At 35.6% G+C, this 26,032-nt stretch overlaps 1 protein-coding gene across 2 annotated transcripts in view; it reads left to right on the top strand.

The window, feature by feature from the left end:
• The window catches only part of LOC108744267, a 101,140-nt gene that overhangs the window by 37,236 nt on the left and 37,872 nt on the right, over positions 1 to 26,032 (top strand). The window contains exon 2 of one of the 2 annotated variants that reach the window (XM_018479951.2): positions 8,596 to 8,728. In XM_018479951.2, coding sequence (XP_018335453.1) covers positions 8,596 to 8,728 — 133 coding nt within the window. The remainder of the gene's footprint in view (positions 1 to 8,595; positions 8,729 to 26,032) is intronic. The other variant, XM_018479952.1, reaches the window with a different exon arrangement.

The raw sequence follows: 26,032 nt of genomic DNA, 5'->3' as shown, positions 1-26,032 counted from the left end.
GTGACATTTGATAAAATAAATTGAAGAATCTGAAATGCAGCTGATTGATTTCCAGTCTAGTTCAATATGATTCAAAAAGTTGTTGGAACAAGGAAAGAGTTACAAATAATTGAAACAGAAAGATCGACGGGTAATACAAGTGAAAATGCTAATAACAAAATTTTGGAAACATGAAATGCGATAACAAACACATTTAATTTTTTGAAAAAGCTGGCATATGATATTTTAATAATGTTTTCATCAACCTATGCCTGCGAGTCATTATTTTCAGAAATGAATAACATCAAAAACTCGCAGTTACAAACCGTTTGGTAGATGACTTCAGTTAACATCTTACACCCCTAACATAAGTTATTTGTCATCTAATCTCCAAAAGAAGAAGTCACACTAATTTTACTTTAATTGAAATGACACGTATAATTTAAACATTGCAAAATGTTCCTATTTTCTTGTAGAATTTTGAGTTGATATTATTTATTATCATTATTTTCCCAATAGTCACAGAGACAAAATTATTTGATGGCACGTCTATGACCTGATTGAACTTTTCTTTATAAAAATGGCACGACGGTACTTAAAGGTTCGCCATCCCTGATCTAGGTGACAGCGGCCCCACTAATACTTTAACGAAACATTCAGGGTAGATTTATATCAATATAAGGTCAATTTAAATCAATAAAAATCTACATTTTTAAGCCCTTTCATCGAGAATATAAAGTTTTTAATACTCAAATTCAATTATTTATTGTGGCCCCCTATTCTTTCAAAAGTAATAGACATATAGGTAAATATACAGAAGCTAAAAGAATTGGATACCACAAAGGTTGAAAAAATCTAATTTATTAAAGGGAAGAAGATCTACTTGTCTTAGGTGGTCCTGTCAGTCGCTCCTCCTCACTTATAATGAACAAAGGGACGCTTTTCTATCTTCCCCTTTATAATCAGAAAGTAAAATTTGCGAGCCTTAATTTTAAAGACGGAGTTACAATTTTTAGTAGATCCCTTTGATGTTTAACTTACATGTAATGCCGATAAAGACGTCTCATTTAGGATTAAAAAAGGAGAGAGCGAAGGACGTGGATGTGTCACGTACCGTAGGTCGCACTTTCTGTTGTTTTCCACTATGCCATATAATGCAAAATCCACTGGCGGTGTTTACTTTTGACGGAGGGTTAATAAATCTTCTCGAGAGTGGAAAGGATATATAAGAATCAGGCGGTGTCTCTATCTCTTTCCCCGTCTCCTTCATCTCATCCTTTTCTTCCAGTATGGTGTTGATAATACAACGAAAGCCCCCGAAAATGAGCTAAGCCGTTAAAAATTATTTACGGTTTACGCCAGGGCGCGGCGCGCGTATCTCCTACCCTCTCCCGGCCCATCGGCAGAGAGAAAATTGCTTCTTAATTTTCCTCGAGCAAAATGTCGTCATCTTCGTTACGTGGAAGTTGGAATTGCGGGTGGGGGGTGGAGGGTAATTCCGGTAAAACACGGGCAAGTAATTGCGTTTGTTTTAGGTATTTAATGTTATTAAATGGATGAATAAAATGCTGAGCTTAATAAAATGGGCCCTATGTTCGGAAATCTTGCAGATAATTTTTGTTAAGTAATCCAGTTTGAATTTGATAATTGTTCTTCGCTGTATCACTTATGTGTGGTATCATTCAATTATGCGTCACATATATGTACTACCTAGGATTTAAAAGGTTATTGTTGGGGAGAAGCCAAAAAACTATCAAAAGGTCATCATTATCATTATAGGGTCGCCAGTCCTAAGACTGGTTGGACACATACCTCCACTCTTTCCTATCCTGAGCTAAACTTCGTATTTCCCTAAAACTAGAACAACCCACATCCTTAACTATTTGCGAACAGTAATCTAATCTAGGTCTACCTCTACCTCTCTTAACTTCCGTTTCTGCCTTTAATATGTCTCTGACTATACCTTCATGTCTGGGAAGGTGTCCTACCAACCTATCTCGCCTATTTTTTATTCACTTCCATAGAGGCCTTTGTTCTCCTATTCTTTCTAATACCTCTTCATTTATAACCTTTTCTACCAACGTTATCTTCATCATTCGCCTATAACATCACATTTCGAACGCTTCTAACCTTTTCTTTTCAACCGCGCCCACTGTCCATGTTTCGCACCCGTATAACGCCGCGCTCCAAACATACACCTTTTTCGAATTTCTAAATTAACTGTTCGCGAGCATAGAAATGACTTCCTTTTATTAAAGGCGACACGACCCTGCGCTATCCTCTGTTTTATATCCTTACTACTCCTTCCGTCCTGACTTATCTGACTTCCTAGATATCTAAAATCAGCCACTTCTTCTAATTTTTCGTCTCCTATCTTTATATTCGCTCTTTCCCTACTTTTTCTTCCCTTGCATACCAGTATTTTAGTTCTACTTTTATTTATTTTCATACAGTACTAATATGTCAGTACCGCTTCCATTTTATTTAAAGCTATCTCTAGGTCCGCCTTGCAAGATGATAATACTACTATATCATCTGCAAATCTAAGCATACTAATTTTTTGCCCCTGCATATCTTTCCTTACAGTTGTACTGTCTTTAATGATGTTGATGGCGTCTTCAATGTATATATTAAAAAGTAGCGGTGACAGTGTGCATCCCTGTCTAACTCCCTTCCTAATATTTACTTTACAGTTCTAAAACTGGTTGGACACGCACCTCCACTCTTTCCTACCCTGAGCTAATCTTTGCATTTCCCTAAAACTATAACATCCCACAGTAATGTAACCTATTAGGTCTACCTCTACTCCTCTACTCTGAAATACTTCAAGATCTTTATCTGCACCTACCCCCTTCCCCTTGTAGTTTACAAACCGATTTACAAGTTTATTCTTTGCGAAGAATTCATGGCCCGAAATATTTGCACTAACTGACCAAGTCAGCCATCATGGGGTTATTATTGTTTGTTCTGATAGATGCACTGCTATGGGGACTCGGTTATAAAACAACCGAGCCGGGTGCAGATAATAAATAGCCTCAAAACAGATTGTTAATATTAGGTTCATACACAAAGCACTGTTTAATCGTGTATCTTTTTTTTTTTTTTGAACGCGGCGCGGTTGAAATGAAATAGCGTCCAGCGATTCCGGAAACTGCAAATATTTCCTCGGTTGTACATGTTTGTGTATGTATCCAATATGAAAAGCGACGGCGATAATTCTGGTCATGTTATTTTTGACCGCTTATCGCGCGCGGTTGATTACAGAACATACTGACATTAAAAAATGGATGAGAATATAAAGGACAAAAAACAAACTGGCCGGCTACAATGTGTGATAAAGTCGGTTCACTTAGAGAAAGGTACACAATGGTCGATCGATGCGCGTAAACTACCTGACCACCTGTCAGAAGTTATTTACGGCACCAAAGGCTTATACGTATACGTTTGGGCTTTGATTTAACGATAATTGGCCGTTAATGTTTCAGGGACCCGCCTACGACCGATGTTCTTTTGTGCACTTCGTCCACGGTGTACTTTTCTCTAAGTGAACGGGTTATAGCGGCGGTTAAAAAAATAGCTGCCGCTGCGTGTTATTTCTCGATAAACGACATAAATAACGTATTTTACAGTTTTCTCATAAATCGTATGCCATTGTGTCCGCAAATTATAGAGGAACAGTGGGGAAAATGTAAACAGGGATAAAATGCAACTTCAGAAAAACCAGTCAGAAAAATAGTAAAGACATTTTTAGTTTGTTATTGCCATTTGTATATCATTTTTTACTTGTTACTTTATTAGTTTTACTTCTCAAAAAATCTAAGTGGAAATGTGAAAATTTTGGGAATTACTGGTTACATAGACTTGAACTTCCTTGGGACAAACAAAATGAAAATTGTGATAAACAATTATATAATATCACAATATTAGTAAAATCAGCAGCAAACTTTCATCGATAAGGTCAATAAAAAGACCAAATAAAAACGTCGTATTTAATTTTTAGTTCCTAATTGTGCACTGATATACAAATTATTTTTATTTGTGGAAAGCCCAAATAAAAGTGTTCTCATTACTTTCACATTGAATAACTCCCTAAATGACCATTTTTAACTATCAATTACATTGCTATATAGTTTTTAGTTGGCCATTACTATTTTAATCGATCACATTGTTCCTGCTATAATAATTTTTTACTGTAACTTCTAAAATAATTATGGATTTTATTATTCTATAAGTGCTCATAGTTAAGTATTCTAATTAGGTATGTATTTCCCTGAAAAATGGACTGTAAAGATTTATTCGACATTACGAAACATTATAAGAGCTTTACAATGTTTGATATCGGGGCATCAAAATTAAATTTGGGGTCTTGGCAAACCACACTTATGAATATTTATCAGATCATCTGTTTACAATTGTAACTTTTGTGTTTCGCGCTGTAACAAAAGTTCGTAAAGTTAGAAAAGACCATCAACGGTTACGTCAAATTTTGTTATCCTTAGTGAGTACCAAGTTTCTAAAACGAAAACTGACAAACAAGCAAAGATTCACGAATGAGAAGAAGAATAAGAATTGACTTGTCTTTCTGGGCGTAAGACGAGCATTAATTTTGAACAGTTGCAGCGTCAAAAGCGACGCGACGGATCGCGACGCGGTCCTGGCGCAGTAGCAAAACAAAAATGTTTTATTTATGAGGTGCCGGTCAAGTTCTATCCTGTCGCAGTATTTTCTACCCTTGCCGTGTTGTGTGGACAACCTTTACGCCTCCATCGGGTTACAATTTATAACGACGCTGCCCTTATGCTGCGGCTTTACTTTTTAAGGGATGAAAATGTCAACCGCTCCTGTTTGTATACATTGCGTCAACCAACGATTTAATCCATTAGAAAAAAGGAAGTTCGAAATCTAACATCCGGGATAGTATTTTCATAATTATGATTTAATAATCTGCATGCAATAAGGAGGAGTTAGAGATAGCATTAAAAAAAAATGGAAGCCATATTGTCAAAACAGTATTGTATGAAAATAAATAAAAGTAAAACAAAAATAATGGCACACAAGGGAAGAAAAGTAGGGAATGAGCGTATATAAAGTTAGGAGAGGAAAAATTGGCTGATTATTGACGTCTAGGAGGTCAGATAAGTCAGGGCGGAAGAAGTAGTAGGGATATAAAGCAGAGGATAGCGCAGGGTCGAGTCGTCTTCAATAAAACGGAGTAACTTCAATGCTCGCGTACGGTAAATTTAGAAATTCCGGAAAGACTGTTAAAGGTCAGAAACCTTCGGAATGTGGTAGAGAAAAGAGGATTCTATGGAAGTCAATAAGAAATAGGCGAAATAGGTCCGTAGGACACTTTCTCAATGATGAAGGTCTAGTTAGAGACATGTTAGAGGTAGAAACAGGCGAAGGTAGGACGTTTTTTGTTTAGGGAAATGCGAAGATTGCGTGCCCAACCAGTCCTAAGACTGACGACTTTGTGATGATTAAGATTAAAAATTATTTCTTATTTAATACTCCAATTTAACGAATAGTCATATCAAAAATAATTATCTGTAAAGATTACACCACTTGTATCATTAAAATGGGACACAATTATCCTGAGAGTAAACTGTATGATGAAACATTTGAATTGGCTAAATTATTAAGTAAAGAAAAAACCTTAAATCCTAATAGTTTTTTATGTACCTACGTTAAATCCTTAATGTTTAATTTCATTTTAAGAGTAAACTACTGTTGTATTTCTCTTAAACATTTAATGGAAATTTTCATATTAACCAATGCCTTCATGCACAAATTAATCGCATACGTTCCCGAAAGATGATAGATGTGTATAAACGGAATATATAACGAGAACAATCAGTCGAAATTAATCAATGGTGTTGCGCATACTGGCCTCATCAATCCATTGTAGGTACTGTTAGTTACACAAACGAAATGTTATTATGTTTGCATGTCATCCAATCTAAACAATACATGTACAACTCATACATATATATATATATATATACGCATATAACGATCCCCAACTAGCAAAATTTTTAAAAACTTGTCTCGCTTAATTATCAACATCATGTTGATGTCACATTAAAATGAAATTAATTTATAGAAGGATCTATGCTAATTGTTTATTGCTGTAGTGTAAATTAAAAGTTAAGACATGTTTGAAAAATTGTGATTATTTATCACTCATTGGGTTGTTAACTATAAGAAGTTTTGAGATTAATTACTGTTTCCATGATAATATTTTGTTTAACTATTGTAGCGAGCACGAGTGTGTTTGTGTGCGATCGGGCACACGTGTGCGTGAACGGCTTATCGATTCGCCGACTAGCCGCGGGCGCCTTTCTTCATGTGCGCCGTATTTGTAAATGTGTGTGTTGTACCTGCGTTCTGGGAAAGCAGTTAAACAGTTCAAAGAAAAAAATAAACTATCCGGATGTTTCTAGAAGGTTCCCGAAAGTAAACAAAAGAGTATTTAAAGGAAGAGACGATCATCGAGAAGAGGAGAAATAAATTGACCGTTGCAGAAGTGAATCAAGAAATAAATACAGTGATAGCAGTGAAATAAATGGCGCAGTGAATAGTGATATATTAATAATTTAATTGTTGTACCTAATCGCTCTTCATGGCAAACATTTTATACGCCTGTGTCAACCAAGGCAGAGATTTGAAAATATAACGATTTAATATAAAATTAAAACCCTGCAGTCGTGTTTAGAATTTCCACACTTTTTCGCTGCTTTGAACCCTGATAATTGTTTGGTAACTAGCGAACTTCTCTAGAGGTCGCCAAAAAAAAAGCGAAACAATACTAGGCAATACTTTTTCATTTTCTTTTCTTTCAGTTTAAGAAGCCGTTGTACAGCGAAACAATTGCCGTGGACAATAAAAAGTTATTTTTAATACTTTTCTTTATTTTTCTGAAGTATTTAAAATGGACATTTTCTACACAGTATCGCCTATAACCATAAAACTTTCTAGAGTTTTAATTCCTGATTGAAGTCAATTTCTGTCAAGCAAGAGTATTAGATTCAGTCAGTTACATATTTCAAAGATTAATATAAAATTCTCTCTAATATATAGGGCTACATTTTATTTTTGAATTACTGAAATTAACAAAATATAAAAATGGTCCGTGTAGGTATTACTTTATTAATAATTTATGCGTTGAAGGAAGGGTGAGTTCCTCATAGTTGTGATAAATTGGGGTGAGTCTTCTTTTTCCTTTACTGAGTTTATTTTCTTTTACTATATAAATCCTGGCAAGTTGTTAATTATTTTCAATAGGTACAATTGATTCTGATTCAATTTTTCTTAACGCAATACAAGCAATCAACTCTCCAACTTTCCAGAAAACAATTGCCTTTCAAATAAGTTCTTGGGGTTTTAATTATATGGAAGGAAGCGTGGCTACATGCCTAATCATTTAAGAGTCTGAACATGCATTCAGCATTTAAACTTTTGTACGCGTTTAATTAGTTGCGTCGTCTACGTACCTGATGCCTGATGAAATGCGGGCTTTCCCGACCAGTTCGGCTCGTCGGGTAGGTAGGTAGGTATGTAGGTATAGGGTTGTACGAATGCGGGAGAGAGGCTTTGTGTTGCTACCCTTTGTTTCAATACTACGCCAACTTGATCATAACAATGGCACCGGGTTAATTCCGCCTGCTAACTCGTTAAATGCCGCAAAACTCGAAGACATAGCGAAGAGAGTCTGCATCATGTTCCCAAGAAGGCAGACGTAGAAGTTCACATTACTGATATAAAATGAAACTGAAACAATAGAAAAATATGAATTTATACGTATAAATAATATATAATCTTTCAAGTCTTTTTGTGTCTTTATTTCGTCTATTTCAACTTTCCCCACGACTCCTAAAAGGAGATTGAAGAGAGCTTTCCGACCCGACCTACCTACCGGATTTTCACCACATTTAAAGCCGTCAGCATTATACTTCGTTTACTTTCTGTAGCGATGTGACCTTCAGTTTGATCGGCGCAAAGTAGAAAAGAACGGCACTAGGCCAGAAAAGGAAGGAGACAACTCTCGGCCAAACTCATAACCGGTGAGGAGCGTATAATCCGTACAGTACTGCACGGAAAAATTGACCATTTTATCCACTACAATTGCATTGCTCAAATGTGCTGTTATTGGTACCATTTACTACTTAAAATATCAACGAGATGTTTATTTATATTTGAAAACATATTAAAGGCTTTAACGCTTGTTTTCGACTCGCACTACTATTCATGATTGAACAAAACTTTTGGCAGGTACTGTATGAAAAAGTATGTTTAATGAACAAGAGTCGAGAGCATAATGAGCTTTTTTCTCCCTTCCTACGATTTTGCCAGCGCGCATCGCTAGAGAAAGTAAATGAAGTATAACTAGTGGTAATAAGTTTATCGGAACTGTCTATGGTGTGCTAACGAGAACTAATACGCTCAAAATTGTATTTCATTTATAGAAATTACTTGTGCAATTATTATCATCTAACCTTTGTGTTAATTAGGCGTATAAATTAGCGTATGCATACATACATATATTATTTTTATACCTACGAATGAAGAATCAGACAAAACAAAATTCGTTAATGGAAATTTTTGTTTTTTTTTCAGATGAAGTGGCTAGCTTTCTGTGTGTTAGTTGTAATCTTAGTCACCTTGGCCATTGCAGACGGTGAAATCTGGGAAGAAGACGATCACGAAGTTTTGATAAGGAGCGAGCGCGGAGCCAAGAACCGCGGTAAGCGTAAGTCGGAGTGTTTTGTTTTTATTTTATTCATATAATGATTTTGGCTTATTTTTAACTAATTTTTACGTAAATATTCACTTTGGTTTACGTTAATTATTGCAATTAGCTTATTTTTTAAGATAAAAAATATCAAAATCATTTTTTTCTTACGTTTATAAACAATTACATTACGAAAAATATTTTGACTGTTTTTATTATTCTTAATACATGTAAGTAGATTAAAATTATCGCTGAATTAAATAGACAGTACATGTATCTTGCGTGCGTGGATTTGGCGGCTTCGCTAATGCATCATTCATTGTATTTGATGTGGACGTTTGCCAATTTTTCATATTTTTTTTAAAAGCGCTGCATAATTCATGCACTCGCGTCGTGATACGTGATTTGCAAACTAAACGGGACCGTTCATTATTCGATCCACCTTCCTACATTTAAATCAAACAAAAACCACATTATTCATCAAATTTATGTTTCGTTTGAATTCGATCGTACCGAATATCTTTTAAAATATATATCGACGAAAATATCAAGTATTACGTACGCAATAGACGCCAAAACAGTTGAATAAAACAAAACTAGAAAATGATACATCCAGGATTTATGTGCATTTATTTTTAAAGTGCTAGAAAAGAAAGAACTCCATTATTTAAATGGCTTTGCTTTTGGTTGGCGGAAAACGAGCTTTCTTTTTTTTATAAGTACCAAAGGGAATATGTGAATAATACGTTTGAACCCATGAATACAAAGCAGAGCTTTAAAATGCCACCCCCTCGTAATATGGACCCTTTGATCTTTCTCTTGTTGGTACATTTTTAATCCTGTACTACCACGTTATTCCCGTTTAGAAAATTTTAATTCGTATGCGTTTGCTACCTATCATTTTTACAGAAAATACTTTTATAATATTAAATAATTTTCATTACTAAACTAAAAGCTTTTTTGATGGAAACATAATGAAAACAATGTAAAGAGAAAACAAGCGAAAGCTTTCGAGTCAGTGAAGTGATCAAGTTCGACGTCACGATTCAAAATCATTTCGCCTATGAATTGAGTAGTTCAATTACATCAAAAACAAAGCGCGCTTTGTCATCAGTGCCATACAGACAAAGCTTATGCGAATATACCTACCACAAATATAGATAAATCCGATAAGACCTTACGTCAGTCAAATGGGAACAATAGAGCAGATATTACAGCTAGAATGTCGTATGTATTATCACAAAAAAGCCAAAAATTGTACTGTCTTGGCTAGTAGTTCATTTACATCAAATTGGAATGCCATTGTTTGTGACGTAATAATACTGTCAGTTGTTTATTTTTAAACAATTGGTTTAATGACATTATCGGCACAAACAAATGCATACAAAAAATGGTTTTTTAGTGTTTAATGCAATATTTCAAAAATTTGAGGGAATAACAGTATACGAATCTAAAAAAAGAAATCAATATGACCTATTTTTGCACTTGTAGGTACGATATTCATATCTTCATGGATAATAGGCTTTTGGGTTAAAAGGTGATCACATTGTAATTCTGATATGCCTCTTATATTAGTAGGTGGATGATGCTTGAATTATATTATCGATCTAAAGCAGCTTCTGAAGGGGGCAGCCAGTCGGATGTAATCGAGTGGCACCTAGCGCCACCTATACACTATACATATATACCATCATCAGAAAGATGGAGATAAGCAATTTTACTATTGAACCTGAAACATTCCCCAGTTACACACAACAACTGGCGGCAAGGGTAAAATAAAACACCCTCCTCGCGAATTTATCGTTATCACCTCGTAATGTTTACAGATAAAATAAAATTACCTTCACCTTGGAAAATACCCTAACGTGTTTCTAAAATGTTCTCGTCATTTCTCGTTCATCGAACATATTTCTCCAGGGCAATTTTAGAAAGCGTGTTCGGGAATCCATCATACATTTATATAAAATTGTTTCGATACATAAGATGCATACATATCATATGTACATATAAAATATTTGTATTATATCGGGTCTCTTTCATTATCTACTTGTTTGTTTGTTTATTTGGGACATGTAAACATAATATTTTATTGCTAAAATTTCAGCATTTGAACAGTTCGCTTATAGAATGTTGACTAAAAGTTTATTTATCTGAATTAGAAACGATTGCTCTAACTTTTTGACTATTTTGAAGAATAAGATTAACATTTTAACTAAAGCTATTGATTTTAAAGGCTTTTTGTTGATCATTTTAAATATATTAACCCCCGTTTAAGTTAGATATTACTAATAACGCATTTTGGTCAGGGTTTGGAATTCTGTTTGAATATTTANACGTTTCCATGGGGTATATTTTATTTGTACTCGGATTTACTCGAAGGTTGCTCATTGTTGAAATTAAGCAAATACGTGTTTTGGAAATTTTTAAAAATCAACCCTTAAGGATGATATGTTGTTGCTACGTTTGTAATTGAGATCTAAGATGGCGACATTGCATAAAATTAAAACGTTGTGAGGGTGAATTGGGAGTTAAAAGGTTTTATGGAGAAACAATATTAATTTCTGCGAGCGAATATGCAAGACCAAAACCAAATACGTAGATGAGACTAAATGAAAAATTATTGCTTCCTGTGGATTTATGAGTTAAACTATTTAAAGCAATTCTAAAATATCGGTTTCGTGGAACAAAGGTAAAGGATCATTTTGTGCGTTGCTGGAAAGGAAATTGTCGAGTTTTCATAATTCTTATAACTATCGACACTATTTTCTTTAAAAGTCATGACGAGCTTGCATATATGACAGAAAATCTTAGCATTTAGCATTTATTGCATCGGTAAATAGAAAAATTTGTCCTTAGAAGGCGTTTGTTGAAGTAGTTAAACTTACAGATTCCTGTTATGTGGATTCCTAAAAAAAATTTTTTAATAAATTGACGTAAAAGGAATGTAGAAGACTTTTTACAGCAGGAATAATTGAATAAGAAACATTCCGACGCGTTTTTAAGTAGTAGATATCGCAAAACCTTATTCGTATTTTTGGTTTTTCTCTGAAGTTTGCAGGACAGGTTAAGTGCAGAGTAAAACAAAATTAGAGTTTGCTTTTCAATGAGAGAAAACAAGAAACAAAAGTGGTTCTTGTAAATACGACTGTCAAATTAGAAAACAGCGATCGAACAGTGCCTTTCAGATTTTTCCGTGCCGTGGGATATGCTTGGGAATTGATTCGATTGTTTGTTTGATGAATAAGCCGACGTAGGTATCTAGTCGCTTGTGAGTGGTTTATGTACGTACGTACCTAAACATAAGCACAAGCTATCTCTCAATCTGCTTTAAAATAATGGCAGATAGGTACGTTTTGTTTCGATGCTTTTTGACAGAAGAACTTTAACAATCAAAATATGCTTTTCATATGCACGCTACGTTTTTCGTTTGTAGCATTTGACTGACATTATGACTCTTCGGAAAAATTGCTAGTTGGAACGAGACTGCATCACGTTTTGTTTTTGTTTTTATTCATTTTTTTTTTAACAAAAGCCTACCTGTACCTTAATTATAACTACCATCGCGTAGTGCAGAGTATTCTCTCTTTGAGTTTTAACTTTGGATAAAAGAAAATCAATGCAATACACAATATTGCTTAAAAGCAACCTTTGTTATCATTAAATGGGGAAAAATAACACAGTTAATGTTGTCCTGATTGGGGTGCAAAGACCGTCGTCGGTTTGAGTTGCTTCCTAACGCTTCCCTAGCAGGAGTGGCGGGCTTCACATGCAACATCCAACGGAGATGAAAGAACGTCTGAAGAAGTTCGCCACTCGTGCTAGCGAAACGTTAGGAAGCAATTCTGGTCGCAAAAGCCTTTATCAATTTTTCAAAGTAAATAACATAAAACAAACCAATAATTACGAAACGGGAAAATGAATATTCTCTGGATGGTTTTACTTCGATTTTATAAATATTTAAAAAGATTTTCAATTTGACTAGAAAAATTAAAAAAAATTACCTAAAGATTGAATCCCTCCATTAGATTAAGACTTAATTAAGAAAAGTTACAGTTACAATAATTCAAATTTTTCCCCTTAGGGTTTTATATTCTTGGAAAAAAATCCTAGCAACAGTTTGCGATCAAGTACGTTTATAAGGATATCTTAAAAGAGGGTTAATTCTTTTATTGTTTGTCGTAAAATAAAATTCTTATACATGTATGAAGGTACCTACCATGCAATCGCTTTTTTTGGTCTTTTTGTGTCTGTGAGAACTTGTATTATGTCCAGGTTCTTTGAGTACTCCTTTTGTTTAAACAACCCTGTAAGGCGACAAAAATAATGGTCTCGAGTTGCATGAGACAATTACTCCCTTGATTTAATTGTGCTTTGAGCAGTGGGTTTAATTTTCCGCCGTTCTCAACATAACAATAAACAAATAGCAATCAAAAGAAAAGAAACAGCTGAAACGAAGAAACAATTGATGGTACAAACGAAAGAAGAACGAAAAATCGGAAGAAATGAAATAAAACACTATCGACAATTTCCATACTTTTCATTGTTCTTTAACAATAATTGTTTCACCATTTTATGGCTTTTGCTATTGAGTAGATGAATAGATTCTATATGTAACTACTATTGACTAACTCAATTTGGACAGTATATAATAAAAATTGTTTTTTAACCGTCTATTGTTTGTTATCTGATATTGATTTTCGCATTTTCGTTTTAAAATCTGTAGCATTCTGGGTCACGTCGTTCAAACTTGCAACTCGGTGCATGTCTGTCCATAATCTTCTAGTTTAATTCACCCCCAAAGTGCATTTGCTGAAATCGCCTACAGGGGTAGTGCAGGATGCGAGGGACTTTATGGGGGTAGTGCAAAGCCCATTACGTTAATTATCCAAGTCAACTACCAACACTCACACCCATTCATGAATAATTAATGGACCGAAATTAAATATGGAAATTGGACTTGGCTGATTCTACAACTCGGCCGTGTCGTAGCGCCGTCATCTTTTTAGGCCCAAGCGACTCATGTTAGACGTTTGTGTTCTTCTGGGCTTTGCATAATGTAACATCTTGGATTCAGATATACAGAAGGTCACTAAACATCTGACACTCCTTTAATGTATTCACTGTCCTTTCCAGACATTCTAAGCAGCAAGGACTGCCAGAGATAAAGGAACAACCGAAATCAGCATCTGTGTCCTTTTGTTTTTTTTTTTTAAGCAAAAAGGATCGATTTAATGTGACGAGAAAGGTTTTTAAAAAAATAGTTCGAATCTGTTAAGAAAATTGGGCTATTGTAGAACATATAAAGGACTAAATTTAGCATAATAATGTGCTAGGACGAGGTAGAACAGTGTTTTGACAGCAAGACTGTTACATATGTATAAGGCCATCAACTGTTGTGTTCGATTCCCGGCGAGGGTCTCACATCAGCAAAATTTTTTTTCATTCATTCATTTGAAGTAATTTGTAGTGGTAGGTATATAAAGCATAGGATACCGCAGGGTCGATTCGCTTTCAATAAAAACAAGTCACTTCTATGCTCGCGAAAGATTAATTTAGAAATTCGAAAAGGATTGTTAAAGGTGTATGTTTTGATCGTGGTGCTGTACGGGTGCGAAACATGCACTACGCGCGCGGCAGAAAAGAAAAGGTAAAAAGCGTTCGAAATGTGGTGTTACAGGCGATCATTCAGGATCATTGAGGATATCGTGGATAGAGAAGGTTAGAAATGAAGAGGTATTGGAAAGAATAGGAGAACAGAAGTGGAAGTCAATAAGAAATAGACGATATGGGTTGGTAGAACACCGTCTCAGGCATGAAGGTCTAGTCAGAGACATATTAATGACAGAAACGGGAGTTAGGAGGAGTAGAGGCCCTAGACAAAAATTTTCAGTCTCTCTCCAGTCTCTCAGAGTCTTTCAGCGTCTCTGAGAGCGCGTCTCACAGTCTTTTACAGTATCTCAGTTATTGACTAGGTGTTTTTATGGGTCTCTCACAGTCTCTGTATGAGAGACTCGAACGATAAAATTGTTAATTCAGAGATTCGAGTCTCTCACAGAGAGACTGAATGAATAAAACTGAAAAATTGAGAGACTGGAGTCTCTCGTAGAAAGACTTTGATCTCTGAAATATGTTGAACTTTTAACCATGTCTTTTGAGACACTACTCATTGAGAGATTCGAGTCTCTCGTTCAGTGATTCGAGTCTCTCGTTCAGAGACTGGATACGAAATGAGGATCTCTCAATGAGCGACTCGAGTCTCTCGTTCAGAGATTCGAGTCTCTCGTTCAGAGACTGGATACGAAATGAGGATCTCTCTATGAGCGATTCGAATCTCTCGTTCAGAGACGCTAAACAGTTTTTTGACAGTCTCTTTCAGCGACACCAAAGAGACTTGATGAGAGACGGAAACTCGAGTCTCGCTTTCAGAGACTCTGAGAGACTGAACATTTTTATCTCGGGGGTTGACCTAGATTACATTACTATTCTCCAATGGTCAAGGATGTGGGATGTTTTAGTTTTAGGGAAATGGGAAGATTACCTAAGGATAGGAAAGAGTGGAGGTGCGTGTCCAACCAGTCTTAGGATTGACGACCTTATGATGATGATGAATACAACCTAGTTTTTGGGAAAATTAGAGGAAATCAAGTTTCGTTTACTTGTTCTAAAAGCTAATCTAATTCGAACTAAGTCTTTTTTAGATGACGTTAGTGTTTGGGACACGATTGCAAGGACATAAATCTCTAGAAACGTAATTTGTAAGCGTTTTACCCCAACAGACTCGTACGGAATTAATGGCCCGACTGAATATTATTATGTATCGTATTTACTGGGTCAATTTTCTTGCGTTACTTCTTGCTTTACGTCACGTTCCATGTTCGGAAAACATTAATCACTTATCTTGTTTTCTTGTTGCTGGTGTTTTGTTGTGATTTACGTTTTTAATTATTCCGGCGGTGGGGCTGGGGACCGAGGACGAGCGAGTGAAATGGCGAAAATGCCGGTTTGTTGTCGAGATTAATTCGGGTAATGGATTTTTAGCACCCACTCGTAAAGAGACGGGGCGAACCTACTTCCAAGGGAACCGCTAATGCTTTTCGAAACGGAAGTTCCTTGCAGATTACCCGGTGCATCTTTTAAACTAAACAAAGGGGATATTGTGCCACTTAATACTTCGTCGTCGAGAACAAAGGAGTCTTAAAGAAACGTTAATTCCCGTTCACGACGAGAGATAAGAAACACACAACGGGGTTGAGGATGCGGGTTAGCGCACATATTAGAGAAAGGAAATTAAACTCTTGTAATGAGCTCAAATCGCTTCATAAGTGTATCTGACATTTGATCCTACTATATGGAATTACATACTTCCAAAAGAGTTAAAATGAAAAGACAATTTTTAACCTTCTAATAATTTCTTTGTATACTTCGTTTAGTTTCTGTAGCGACGTGACCTTCAGTTTGATCGGCGCAAAGTAGAAAAGAACCGCACTAGGCCAGAAAAGAAAGGAGACAACTCTTGGCCAAACTCTTAACCGGTGAGGAGCGTATAATCCGTACAATACTGCACGGAAAAATTGACCGTTTTATCCACTAAAATTGCATTGCTCAAATGTGCTGTTATTGGTACCGATTACTACTGAAAATATCAACGAGATGTTTATTTATATTTGAAGACATATTAAAGGCTTTAACGCTTATTTTCGACTCGCACTACTATTCATGATTGAACAAAACTTTTGCAGGTACTGTACGAAAAAGTACGTTTAATGAACAAGAGTCGAGAGCATAATGAGCTTTTTCTCCCTACCTACGATTTTGCCAGTGCGCATCCAAGACATTCGAAGGGGCACATCGCTAGAGGAAGTAAAAGAAGTATGTCATCATCATCATAACGTCGTCAGGCATGCTCCTCCACTCTTTCCTACCTTGAGGTAATCTTCGCATTTCCCTAAAACTAGAACATTCCACATCTTTAACTATTTGGAAACAGTAATCTAATCTAGGTCTACCTCTACCTCTAACTTCCGTTAATATCTCTGTAATATCTCTGACTAGACCTTCTTGCCTGAGAAGATGTCCGTCCTACCAACCTATCTCGTCTATTTCATATTGATTTCGATAGAGTCCTCTGTTCTCCTATTCTTTCTAATACCTCTTCATTTTTAACCTTCTCTATCCACTGTATCCTCATCATTCGCCAGTAACACCACATATCCTACGTATCTAACTTTTTTTTTTTCCGCCGCGCCCACCGTCCTTGTTTCGCATCCGTACAGCGCCGTCCTCCAAACATACACCTTTAACAATCTTTTTCGAATTTCTAAATTAACCGTGCACGAGCATAGAAGTGACTTCTTTTTATTGAAGGCGACTCAACCCTGCGCTATCCTCTACTTCATACCCCTACTTCCGTCCTGCCTAATCTGACTTCCTAGGTACCTAAAATCGGTCACTTCTTCCCATTTTTCGTCTTCTATCTTTATATTCCCTATTTCCCTACTTTTTTTCCCTTGCATGCCAGTAGTTTTGTTTTTTATTTTATTTATCTTCGCAGAATCCTGTTTTGTCAGTACCGCTTCCATTTTATTTAAAGCTATCTCTAACTCCTCCTTGCTGTATAATACAATAACAATTTAATGCGTTAATATCAGCAATCAACAGTCAATAATAATCCCATAAAATAAGTTAAATAAATTTTGACAATGTTTACCTAATAATATGGTACACTTTTCGATATCTGCGAGCTATTTCTAACTAATGCTCCATTTTCTTTATTGACTTAACCAAACTTGCCATCAGGTATATATGTATGTATATGGACATTGGATGATCTTTTTGGAAGCAGCAATTTCATCTGTCGAATTTAGCAGTAGCAATGTTAATTATTACCTGATTACAAACTCATCCAGGCACCTCCAACGCCGACGACTATATCGCATACCACGTCTCCAGGGGCAAATGCAATTGAATTTGAAATATCACTCATAACTCAGTTTCATACCAGACAAGCAATTGCTACTTAATACCCAACCATAAACTGTATTATGTGGCTTCCCGCTAGCTACACGCATTCTCGGAGATCTGAATTGTTAACAACTAACTGATTACGTTGAATAAATTGACTTGTTTCCCAGCTGAAGACATTCAGCTATACAAATAAAGTAAATAAGTAAACAGGATACGGTGATGGAGAGTTCTGTTTTACCAAATTCAGTTCATAAAAAATCAACTGTTCTTCTTATCGTGAAAGGTCGATAAATAACAAATCTCATAACTCATAAGCCTAACAGTAATCTAATCTAGGTCTACCTCTACTCCTCCTAACTCCTGTTTCTGCCTCTAATATGTCTCTGCAAGACCTTCATGCCTGAGAAAGTGTCCTACCAACATATCTCGCCTATTTTTTATTACCTTTCATAGAGTCCCATGTTCTCCTATTCTTTCTAATACCTCTTAATTTTTAACCTTCTCTATTCATGGTATCCTCATAATTCGCCTGTAACACTACATTTCGAACCTTTTCTTTTCCGTCGCGCCCACCGTCCTTGTTTCGCACCCGTACAACGCCGTGCTCCAAACATACACCTTTAACAAACTTTTTCGAATTTCTGAAGCGAGCATAGAAGTGACTTCTTTTTATTGAAGGCGACTCGACCCTGCTCTATCCTCTGCTTTATATCCCTACTACTCCTTCCATCCTCACTTATCTGACTTCCTAGGTATCTAAAATCAGCCACTTCTTCTAATCTTTCGTCTCCTATCTTTAAATTCGCTCTTTCCCTACTTATTCTTCCCTTGCATACCAGTATTTTTGTTTTACTTTTATTAATTTTCATACAATAATATTTTGTTAATACCGCTTCCATTTTATGTAAAGCTATCTCTAAGGACAGAGAAGTACAGACAAAATATTAAAAGTGTCTGTAACAATATCGAACTTATTTTTCACAGTGAGAAAGCTCGTTGTTTTCAGCTAAAGAAGCTTTATGTACCTGTACTACACCTGCAAAAGTGAAAAAGGCAATAGACGGTGCAACCCCGAGTCCTAACAGTAGAGAAAGTCTGGATAATTCGCGGACGGCGTTCGTTATTAAAATGGAAAAACAAACTTCAGCTCTTTTTTACATATATATATATAGGAACGTATATAAGTGTAACTAGGTTGTTACGGTCGTCCGCTATATCCGTGTAATTTGTGATGCTGGCTGTATTATACCCCCCGGTACGCCCGTATACGTATGTATGAATGTAGTTGTAATGGGGTCCAGGGTTGCTACACGTTTTACTTCATAATGAACGTGCACGATTTTGACGGAAAATGAAGCTAAAATTAAAATTTAAGTCCTCCTGGGCATTACACCGCGATATATGAATAAAGTATCGCGGGATTTGAATACGTGCAACGTCCAGTTTTTTTAAGGTAACTAGCACGAACGCGAAATGCAAATCACGCGGAAAACGTTTAAATTTCTGTAGTTACAAAAACACAAATGATAGAATACAAAATTTTTTGTTTTAAACATAAACATGCCAATAGTGTTAAGTACTTCTAATTTTTAGACATTAAATAGGTTTACTTTTCAGAATTCAACCATTGAATAGGATAAACTACTGTTGTTGTTTGTATCGCTAAGGTAAAATAATTCAAAAAATTTTAAGAGAAATAATACAGCCCAGTAAAAGAATACTGTCACATGTATGTAGGCAACCCAGCATACATAGTGGCAAAGAATACCAAGTTTCTAGAAGACATATACTGGAACATTCTAAAACACGGCCAGCCTCTATAAATAGTTGACGCGAGATCGAATGAGTGTTAGTACGAGTCAGAGAGTTCGAGGCACTACAAAGCGAAGCAGAAAGCGCGAAGGAGTGACAAACTCCTATATAGTTGTGAATTGGTAACTAATTAATAGTATGAGTATTAATTAGACAGCAAATTGTTTAATAAAAGTAGAAATCGAGTGAGAAGGTGTTTAGATAGTTGACGATACAATAATACCAATGTTGGATTAATTAATATTTCAGTCATTCTTGCCTTGATGAGTTTATTTTAAAACACTTTCGGTGAATTCTTAATCATATAAAGTTAACGTTAACTTGCAAGTCTAACTGGGTACTGAACCATGTTCTTTTTTCAAAAGATTCTATTTATGTGGTTTCTTTTCCAAACACAAATTGAAAGTATCGAAAAGATCTTGAAACTTATTTTACGGCTTTGAATAAATGAATATCCTTAAAAACATGCATTGTTTAAGTACATGGTATAAAATATGGTTTATACTAGCGAGTTCTTGGAAGAACGAAAATTGAAATTGGACTGATTTCTAGTCTAGTTCCTAGTCTCGAACCTTTTCCTGGGATTGAGGCACAGTTATGCTGTATTTCGGCTATATCTAGTCGAAAATAAAATTTTCTCTTTTATTTACAAGTCTCATAAATAAATGTGTCTCCAATGACTTGGTATATAAGAAAGACTATTTCTTTTGCATTCTATCGCATGCATGTTCCTTACACTACATGCATGCGATATACTCGCGTTTGGTTGAAGGGAAAAGGAACAGGATAGAAGAGTATATATATGAGTGAGGGAAAGATGGGTAGAGAAAACGGTTTCTGCCTCTATCACTCAACAAAATCCCCTTAGTCCCGCTTTATATTCCGCGTCGAAAATAAACTCGATTTTCTCGGTGGAGATTTGTTCTACGGCTTGATACTATATATTTTAATGCCTATATATCCCACTACGAATATATATGTACGTATGTACGTAAGTAAGCAAGTATGTATGTGGAATAAAATATAAAATATATTATGTGTGTGTATTTACGAAATTTATGCAGATTTGTAGATGCGTCCAATATTCAAGTCGGCACGTTCAGTGAAGGATTAACACCGTCTTATAAATTTTCGTCAACATTCACCCATCTACTTTATAAGCTTATATTAAAACACAATAAAGATACAATATCGTTTCTATTTTTCTTTTATACGCGATCGAGAAAGTAAAATCTAAATGGCAAATTATTTTAGGAGTTTAGACAAGAAAAAGATCATCTAATATACTTTGAGTATCTATTTCTCCTTCCTTAGGAAGATTTAACTGGTATTTTTCAGGATCTTTCGTCTATTTCTTCATAAACGCAGATTTTAATACATTTTACCAATCATTTACGATTTTGTGAAAGTGGTGCTCAATATTTCAATTAATTTAGGGAATTTGATGGATTAGGCCTTCTACTGCATTTACGTTACAGGATTACTGTAGGTTCAGGTCTTTTGAAGAACTAAGCGGCACATTCTAGACGTTTTGACAATTGGCATACGCGAGGATACCCATTAAAAAGGGCAAGTTATTTTAGAAGGCGAAGTAATAAGTTTAGACAAGAAAAAGATCATCTGCTTTGAGTACCTATTTCTCTTTCCTTAGGAAGATTTAACTGATATTTTTCGGGATCTTTCGTCATAAATGCAGATTGTAATACATTTTACCAATCATTTACGATTTTGTGATAGTAGAGCTCAATATTTCAATTGATTTATAGAATTAGATTGGTTGGGCCTGACATTGGACTTACGTTTTTTAGGATTTATGTAGGTTCAGGTCTTCTGAAGAACTAAGTGGCACATTCTAGACGTTTTGACCATTGGTATACGCGAGGACAACCATTAAATAAAAATTTAGATGTGAAAAACCATTTCTAAATTCAAATATTTATTAAAAATCCTTGAACTATTTCGAGGATATCCCAAATATTCCTTGAGATCTTGACATTTTTATTTGTTAGAGATTTTCTTGAAATGAACGGAATTGATTGTCACTCTTGACTCAATATTTCGTTATTTGAACACCTGTTCTTCGAGTTTGGTATAGAACCTCATTTATAAATTCCAGGAAACGGCATTTAACATAAAACTTCTATTATTCCACGTTTTAAGAAGTCTCAAGGATAATGCGTTTGCGAGAAATACGTACCAGATAGGGCAAAAATGATTGCGAACATCCAACTTCCTCAAACGTATTAAGATACCTATGCACTTTTACGTAAGGAATACGCTATGACGAGGTGCAAATCCGGTTTCTAATGGTAACACGACCAAATTGTCATTTTAGCCGGCAGCTTCATATAACGTTATTGCATCGGTTTCATATCCGTCATAGTAACTGCTACATAAAAGATTACGCTTGCATATAAATCGCGAAAAGATAAATTTCGCCAAACAGCGCCTCAACTTTTATGTGTGCGCCCGGAATCTGTCTCATTTTAGGGGCCGCTGTCGTCGTCGGGTTTAAAATTTCTCGTTTTGCAGCAACACTTTCGGAATGTTGAAATATCTGATTTATGTTGTATCGTTGTCCGTTTCGGTTACTGTTAAAACTTCGACACACACACACAAACACACACGACAGAGGGAGAGAAAGGGGTTTAAAACGTAAGTGTAATAAAAGTGCAATAAAAATGACAACGAGATCGTTAAATTTATACGAGAATATCTATTGCACAATACAATACGCCTTTCTTTTTGAACAAACTTGGAAACCAGTCTTAAATCCTTACTCTAGATGGATATAAAGGAACAACGTTCGTTCAATGTTTGAACCCAACGTAAAAGAATCGTTTGGGGATCATGACGAGCAATAGAACTGAAACCTCTGAGGTTTATGTATGACGTATCACAATCTATATTCTACCTCCTATAGACGCTTCTAAATTAGCCGAAGACAGGTAATGCTTTTGTTCAGTTGGATTACTTATATCAGGTCTCTATTGAAGAGTTGTTTTCTCAAATCCATGCCAGTGAGTTCTGGTGGTGTTGGATCCAAAATCGCAAGTGTGGTACAAGGGAAGGTCTTCTATCTGCATAAACATGCATTGAGTTTACCTACTGATAGGCATATAACGTTTAGGTTTTGTTAGCTAATCATCGTCAATCAATCATTTTGGCATCATGATAACAAATTTGATTATTTTTACTTCCTTTTTGCTTTGTATATTTTTATAAATTCTCCGCTTTGCCTCTTTTATATCCTAAACCTTGATACAGGGTGTATATTTTCGTTTCTTAATGTTTACTACGATATTAATTAGTAAAACAGTGAGCAAAATAAATGTCAGGGGCGATCTCTTTCGTTTGAAACGTCGTGTCCTACATTGTGGCTAATATGAATGATTCTTTCGAGAAGTAGGTCACCTATATATAGCAGAGATCGTACCTGATGGGATTTATTTGATGCCTCCTAATTAATTGCGTAAATTGATGTCTTCAATTAGTTTTGCTAATGGCAAACCACTTTTCTTATTCGTTCTCTTATCTAACAGCAAACTAATACATTTTCACCAAGCTCTGCCGCTAATATTCCCATTATTTTCGGCCATTCATAATGCCGGACATGGCCTTCTATATTCTAATAGTTTTATTTCTAGAATAAACGGGGAAGTTAAAAAATTTCATCACAGAACCTTTGGCTTTGATATCTGTCTAATGATATTTTGTTGCAATCAATCGAAATTTGTCGTGAAGGCTTCTGGGAGTCTCTAACAATGATAATTACAATAATTAATAACAACTTAAATTTGGAATTAAATCCATTGGACCACAGCCTCCAAGGCGAATATGGATTCGAGGCGTGAAAGTCGACTGTTATCAAACGAAATGCTTATAAATATTTGTCACCGATACGAGAAAGTAGTTGTTTGTCAAAGCAAAATATGCCGTGTCAAAAGGTTAATCAACAGAAAAATATTGGACCCATTGAACAATAAATATCTGTTATAATTTATTCTCTGCATTTTCTTATAGTTCAGTATTTTAGTTTTGTGTGAATGGATGGGATTGAACAAAAGGCACTCGAAGAAAATGGCACCTTTTGATAGTGCTCTACCGATAAATTCTGATAAATGTGATAGGGATGCGGCTTGCCAACCGGTAATAGAGTCTAATTAGAGAAGAAAAATGAGCCATTAGAAGACTATAACTGGACCAGAGCGCCATTCGCCTCGCCGATTACTCATTGATCAATTTCGATTCGAGAGTTTCTCGAGTTCGACTCTAATTTACGACAGACAATTAGGAAATATTGCTAATTAAGAAGTGAAATGCAAAGTGACAAAGCTACCCAATTAGTACAGAAAGATTGACAATTTCTGGGGGTAACATTAATATTGTTATCTTACTTGAACAATTGCAAAATTACGAATGTTCGAACTTATATACAACGTTTTGATTGTTTAATGCCTTATCAGTTAATTAGTGATACTTATAAAAAACAGTAAGTCAATCAATGATCATAGAACATAAATTTAGACGTACGAGGGGACGTTTTTAAGTTCGCAAATGAGGGGTAAGAAGTGGAAATAAAAGTCCGAATTTATTTTTCCTTTTAAATATATTCATCTACTACCCTTACACATTTTTCCGATCTATCTTACGTATACCTTCGTAAAAAAATGTTTTGTCTTTGAAAAATACGCCGAAACTGCATCCTTCAATTTTTTTCCACGTAGACTTTTTTCATGTTTGGGAATAGGTAATAATCGCTGGAAACCAGTTCAGGACTGTAGGGTGGGTGAGCCAAAATTTCGAAGCCCAGCTTCTGCAGGACAGTCATCGCAACAAGGCTCATGTGAACAAGTGCGTTGTCTGGCAGAAGGAAGGCACCTTTGGCCAATTTTCCTCTTCTTTTTTCTTTGACTGCTTCCTTTAATCGCTCTAGGATTGAAGCATAGTATTGTCCGGTTATGGAGACACCTGTATCTTTATAATAGATCAACAGGATCCCTTCTGAGTCCCAAAAGACTGTCGCCATGATTTTCCCAGCCGACTGTGACACCTTAAACTTCTTGGGTAGTGGTGTGCCTTTTTCCTGCCACTGCATAGAGTCCTGCTTGGACTCAGGTTCATAATGATGAACCCAAGTTTCGTCCCCAGTAAAAATTCGAGTCAATACTCGTCAGCCAGGTTTCAGGCATCATAAGAATGGGAGGGTAACGATTGGAGAGAGATTTTCACCTAAATACTGTTCTTTTGAAGAAGTTGGAGCATAATTCCAAATTCAATCATATTTGTCTGCAAAGCTCATTTCTCCACCGATCATCGAGCGAGAACTAGACAAAAGTGTACAGTACCATTCGCAAAATTATTTAAACTGCCTCGTTAAAATTTAAGAATATGCTTTATTTAAAAACACATTTAGCCAAAAATAATAACAACTGAATTAGCTTAAAGCTCTNATTTAAACTGCCTCGTTAAAATTTAAGAATATGCTTTATTTAAAAGCATATTTAGCCTAAAATAATAACAACTGCATTAACTTAACGCTCTACTCACCTATAAAACTTTTGCTTTGTTTTCTATTGTTAATTTATATACATTTTTGTTTTAAGAAATTGCTAAACATTTTCGTCTAGTACTGTACAGTTCTAGCCGATCTTCTAAGACCGCCCATCGAGATCTCTGCTCGTTCAAGCTTGTACCAACTATTTCTGTCTTGCTCACGCCTAGTGTGTGTTCTTTCTATCTTCGCGCAGGTTTCTTCAAGGTCACAATTCAAACAAATTGAAATGATCTGTACATCATCATTATTTTAGAGGGACATTCTATTTTTGAAACTATTTACATTTAGTCGTAATATTTCTTTCCTGTGTTACGGTTTTTATAAAAATTTATTGTACGTATTTCGCGTTTTCAATTTCATTAATTGACTCGGTGTAAATCCGATACAATTGAGTGTAATTCAGCGTGCAATGGAAGCTCAAAATGTATTACAACCGCGCACAATTACCAGCAGCTTCGACCCAGCAAACGTTTTACTCTAATCGGGCCGATTACAAACATGCACGCATCGACAAACACGAAGAAAAGATTACCACCAACATTATTGGGCATACAAGTATTCGGTGTACAAGTAAGCATGTATGCAGTTCGCGTGTGTGTGTGTGTGTGTGTGTGTGTTCACCAGTAATTTTCACTTGCTTACATTGCACAATCAAATTTTGTTGCATCAGATTAGGGCTGAAATTCAGAATGATGATCGATTGATGACGGTGACCTATGACCTACACCGTATACAATAGTACTCTACTGTATGCTTGACGTGAAGATAAAAAATAGTTGAAAATGTGCTTTTTTATTGAAACGTTTTTTTTTTTTGGAAAGTAGGGAAAGAGCGAATATAAACATAGGAGACGAAAAATTAGAAGAAGTGGCTGATTTTAGATACCTAGGAAGTCAGATAAGTCAGGATGGAAGGAGTAGTAGGGATATAAAGCAGAGGATAGCGCAGGGTCGTGTCGCCTTTAATAAAAAGAAGTCACTTCTATGCTC

This window comes from Agrilus planipennis, unplaced genomic scaffold, assembly GCF_000699045.2.
Source record: "Agrilus planipennis isolate EAB-ADULT unplaced genomic scaffold, Apla_2.0 scaffold13, whole genome shotgun sequence".
In the NCBI taxonomy this organism is placed as follows: domain Eukaryota; kingdom Metazoa; phylum Arthropoda; class Insecta; order Coleoptera; family Buprestidae; genus Agrilus; species Agrilus planipennis.
Note: the sequence above shows the minus strand (reverse complement) of the source record. Positions and strands in the feature narration are given on the sequence as shown.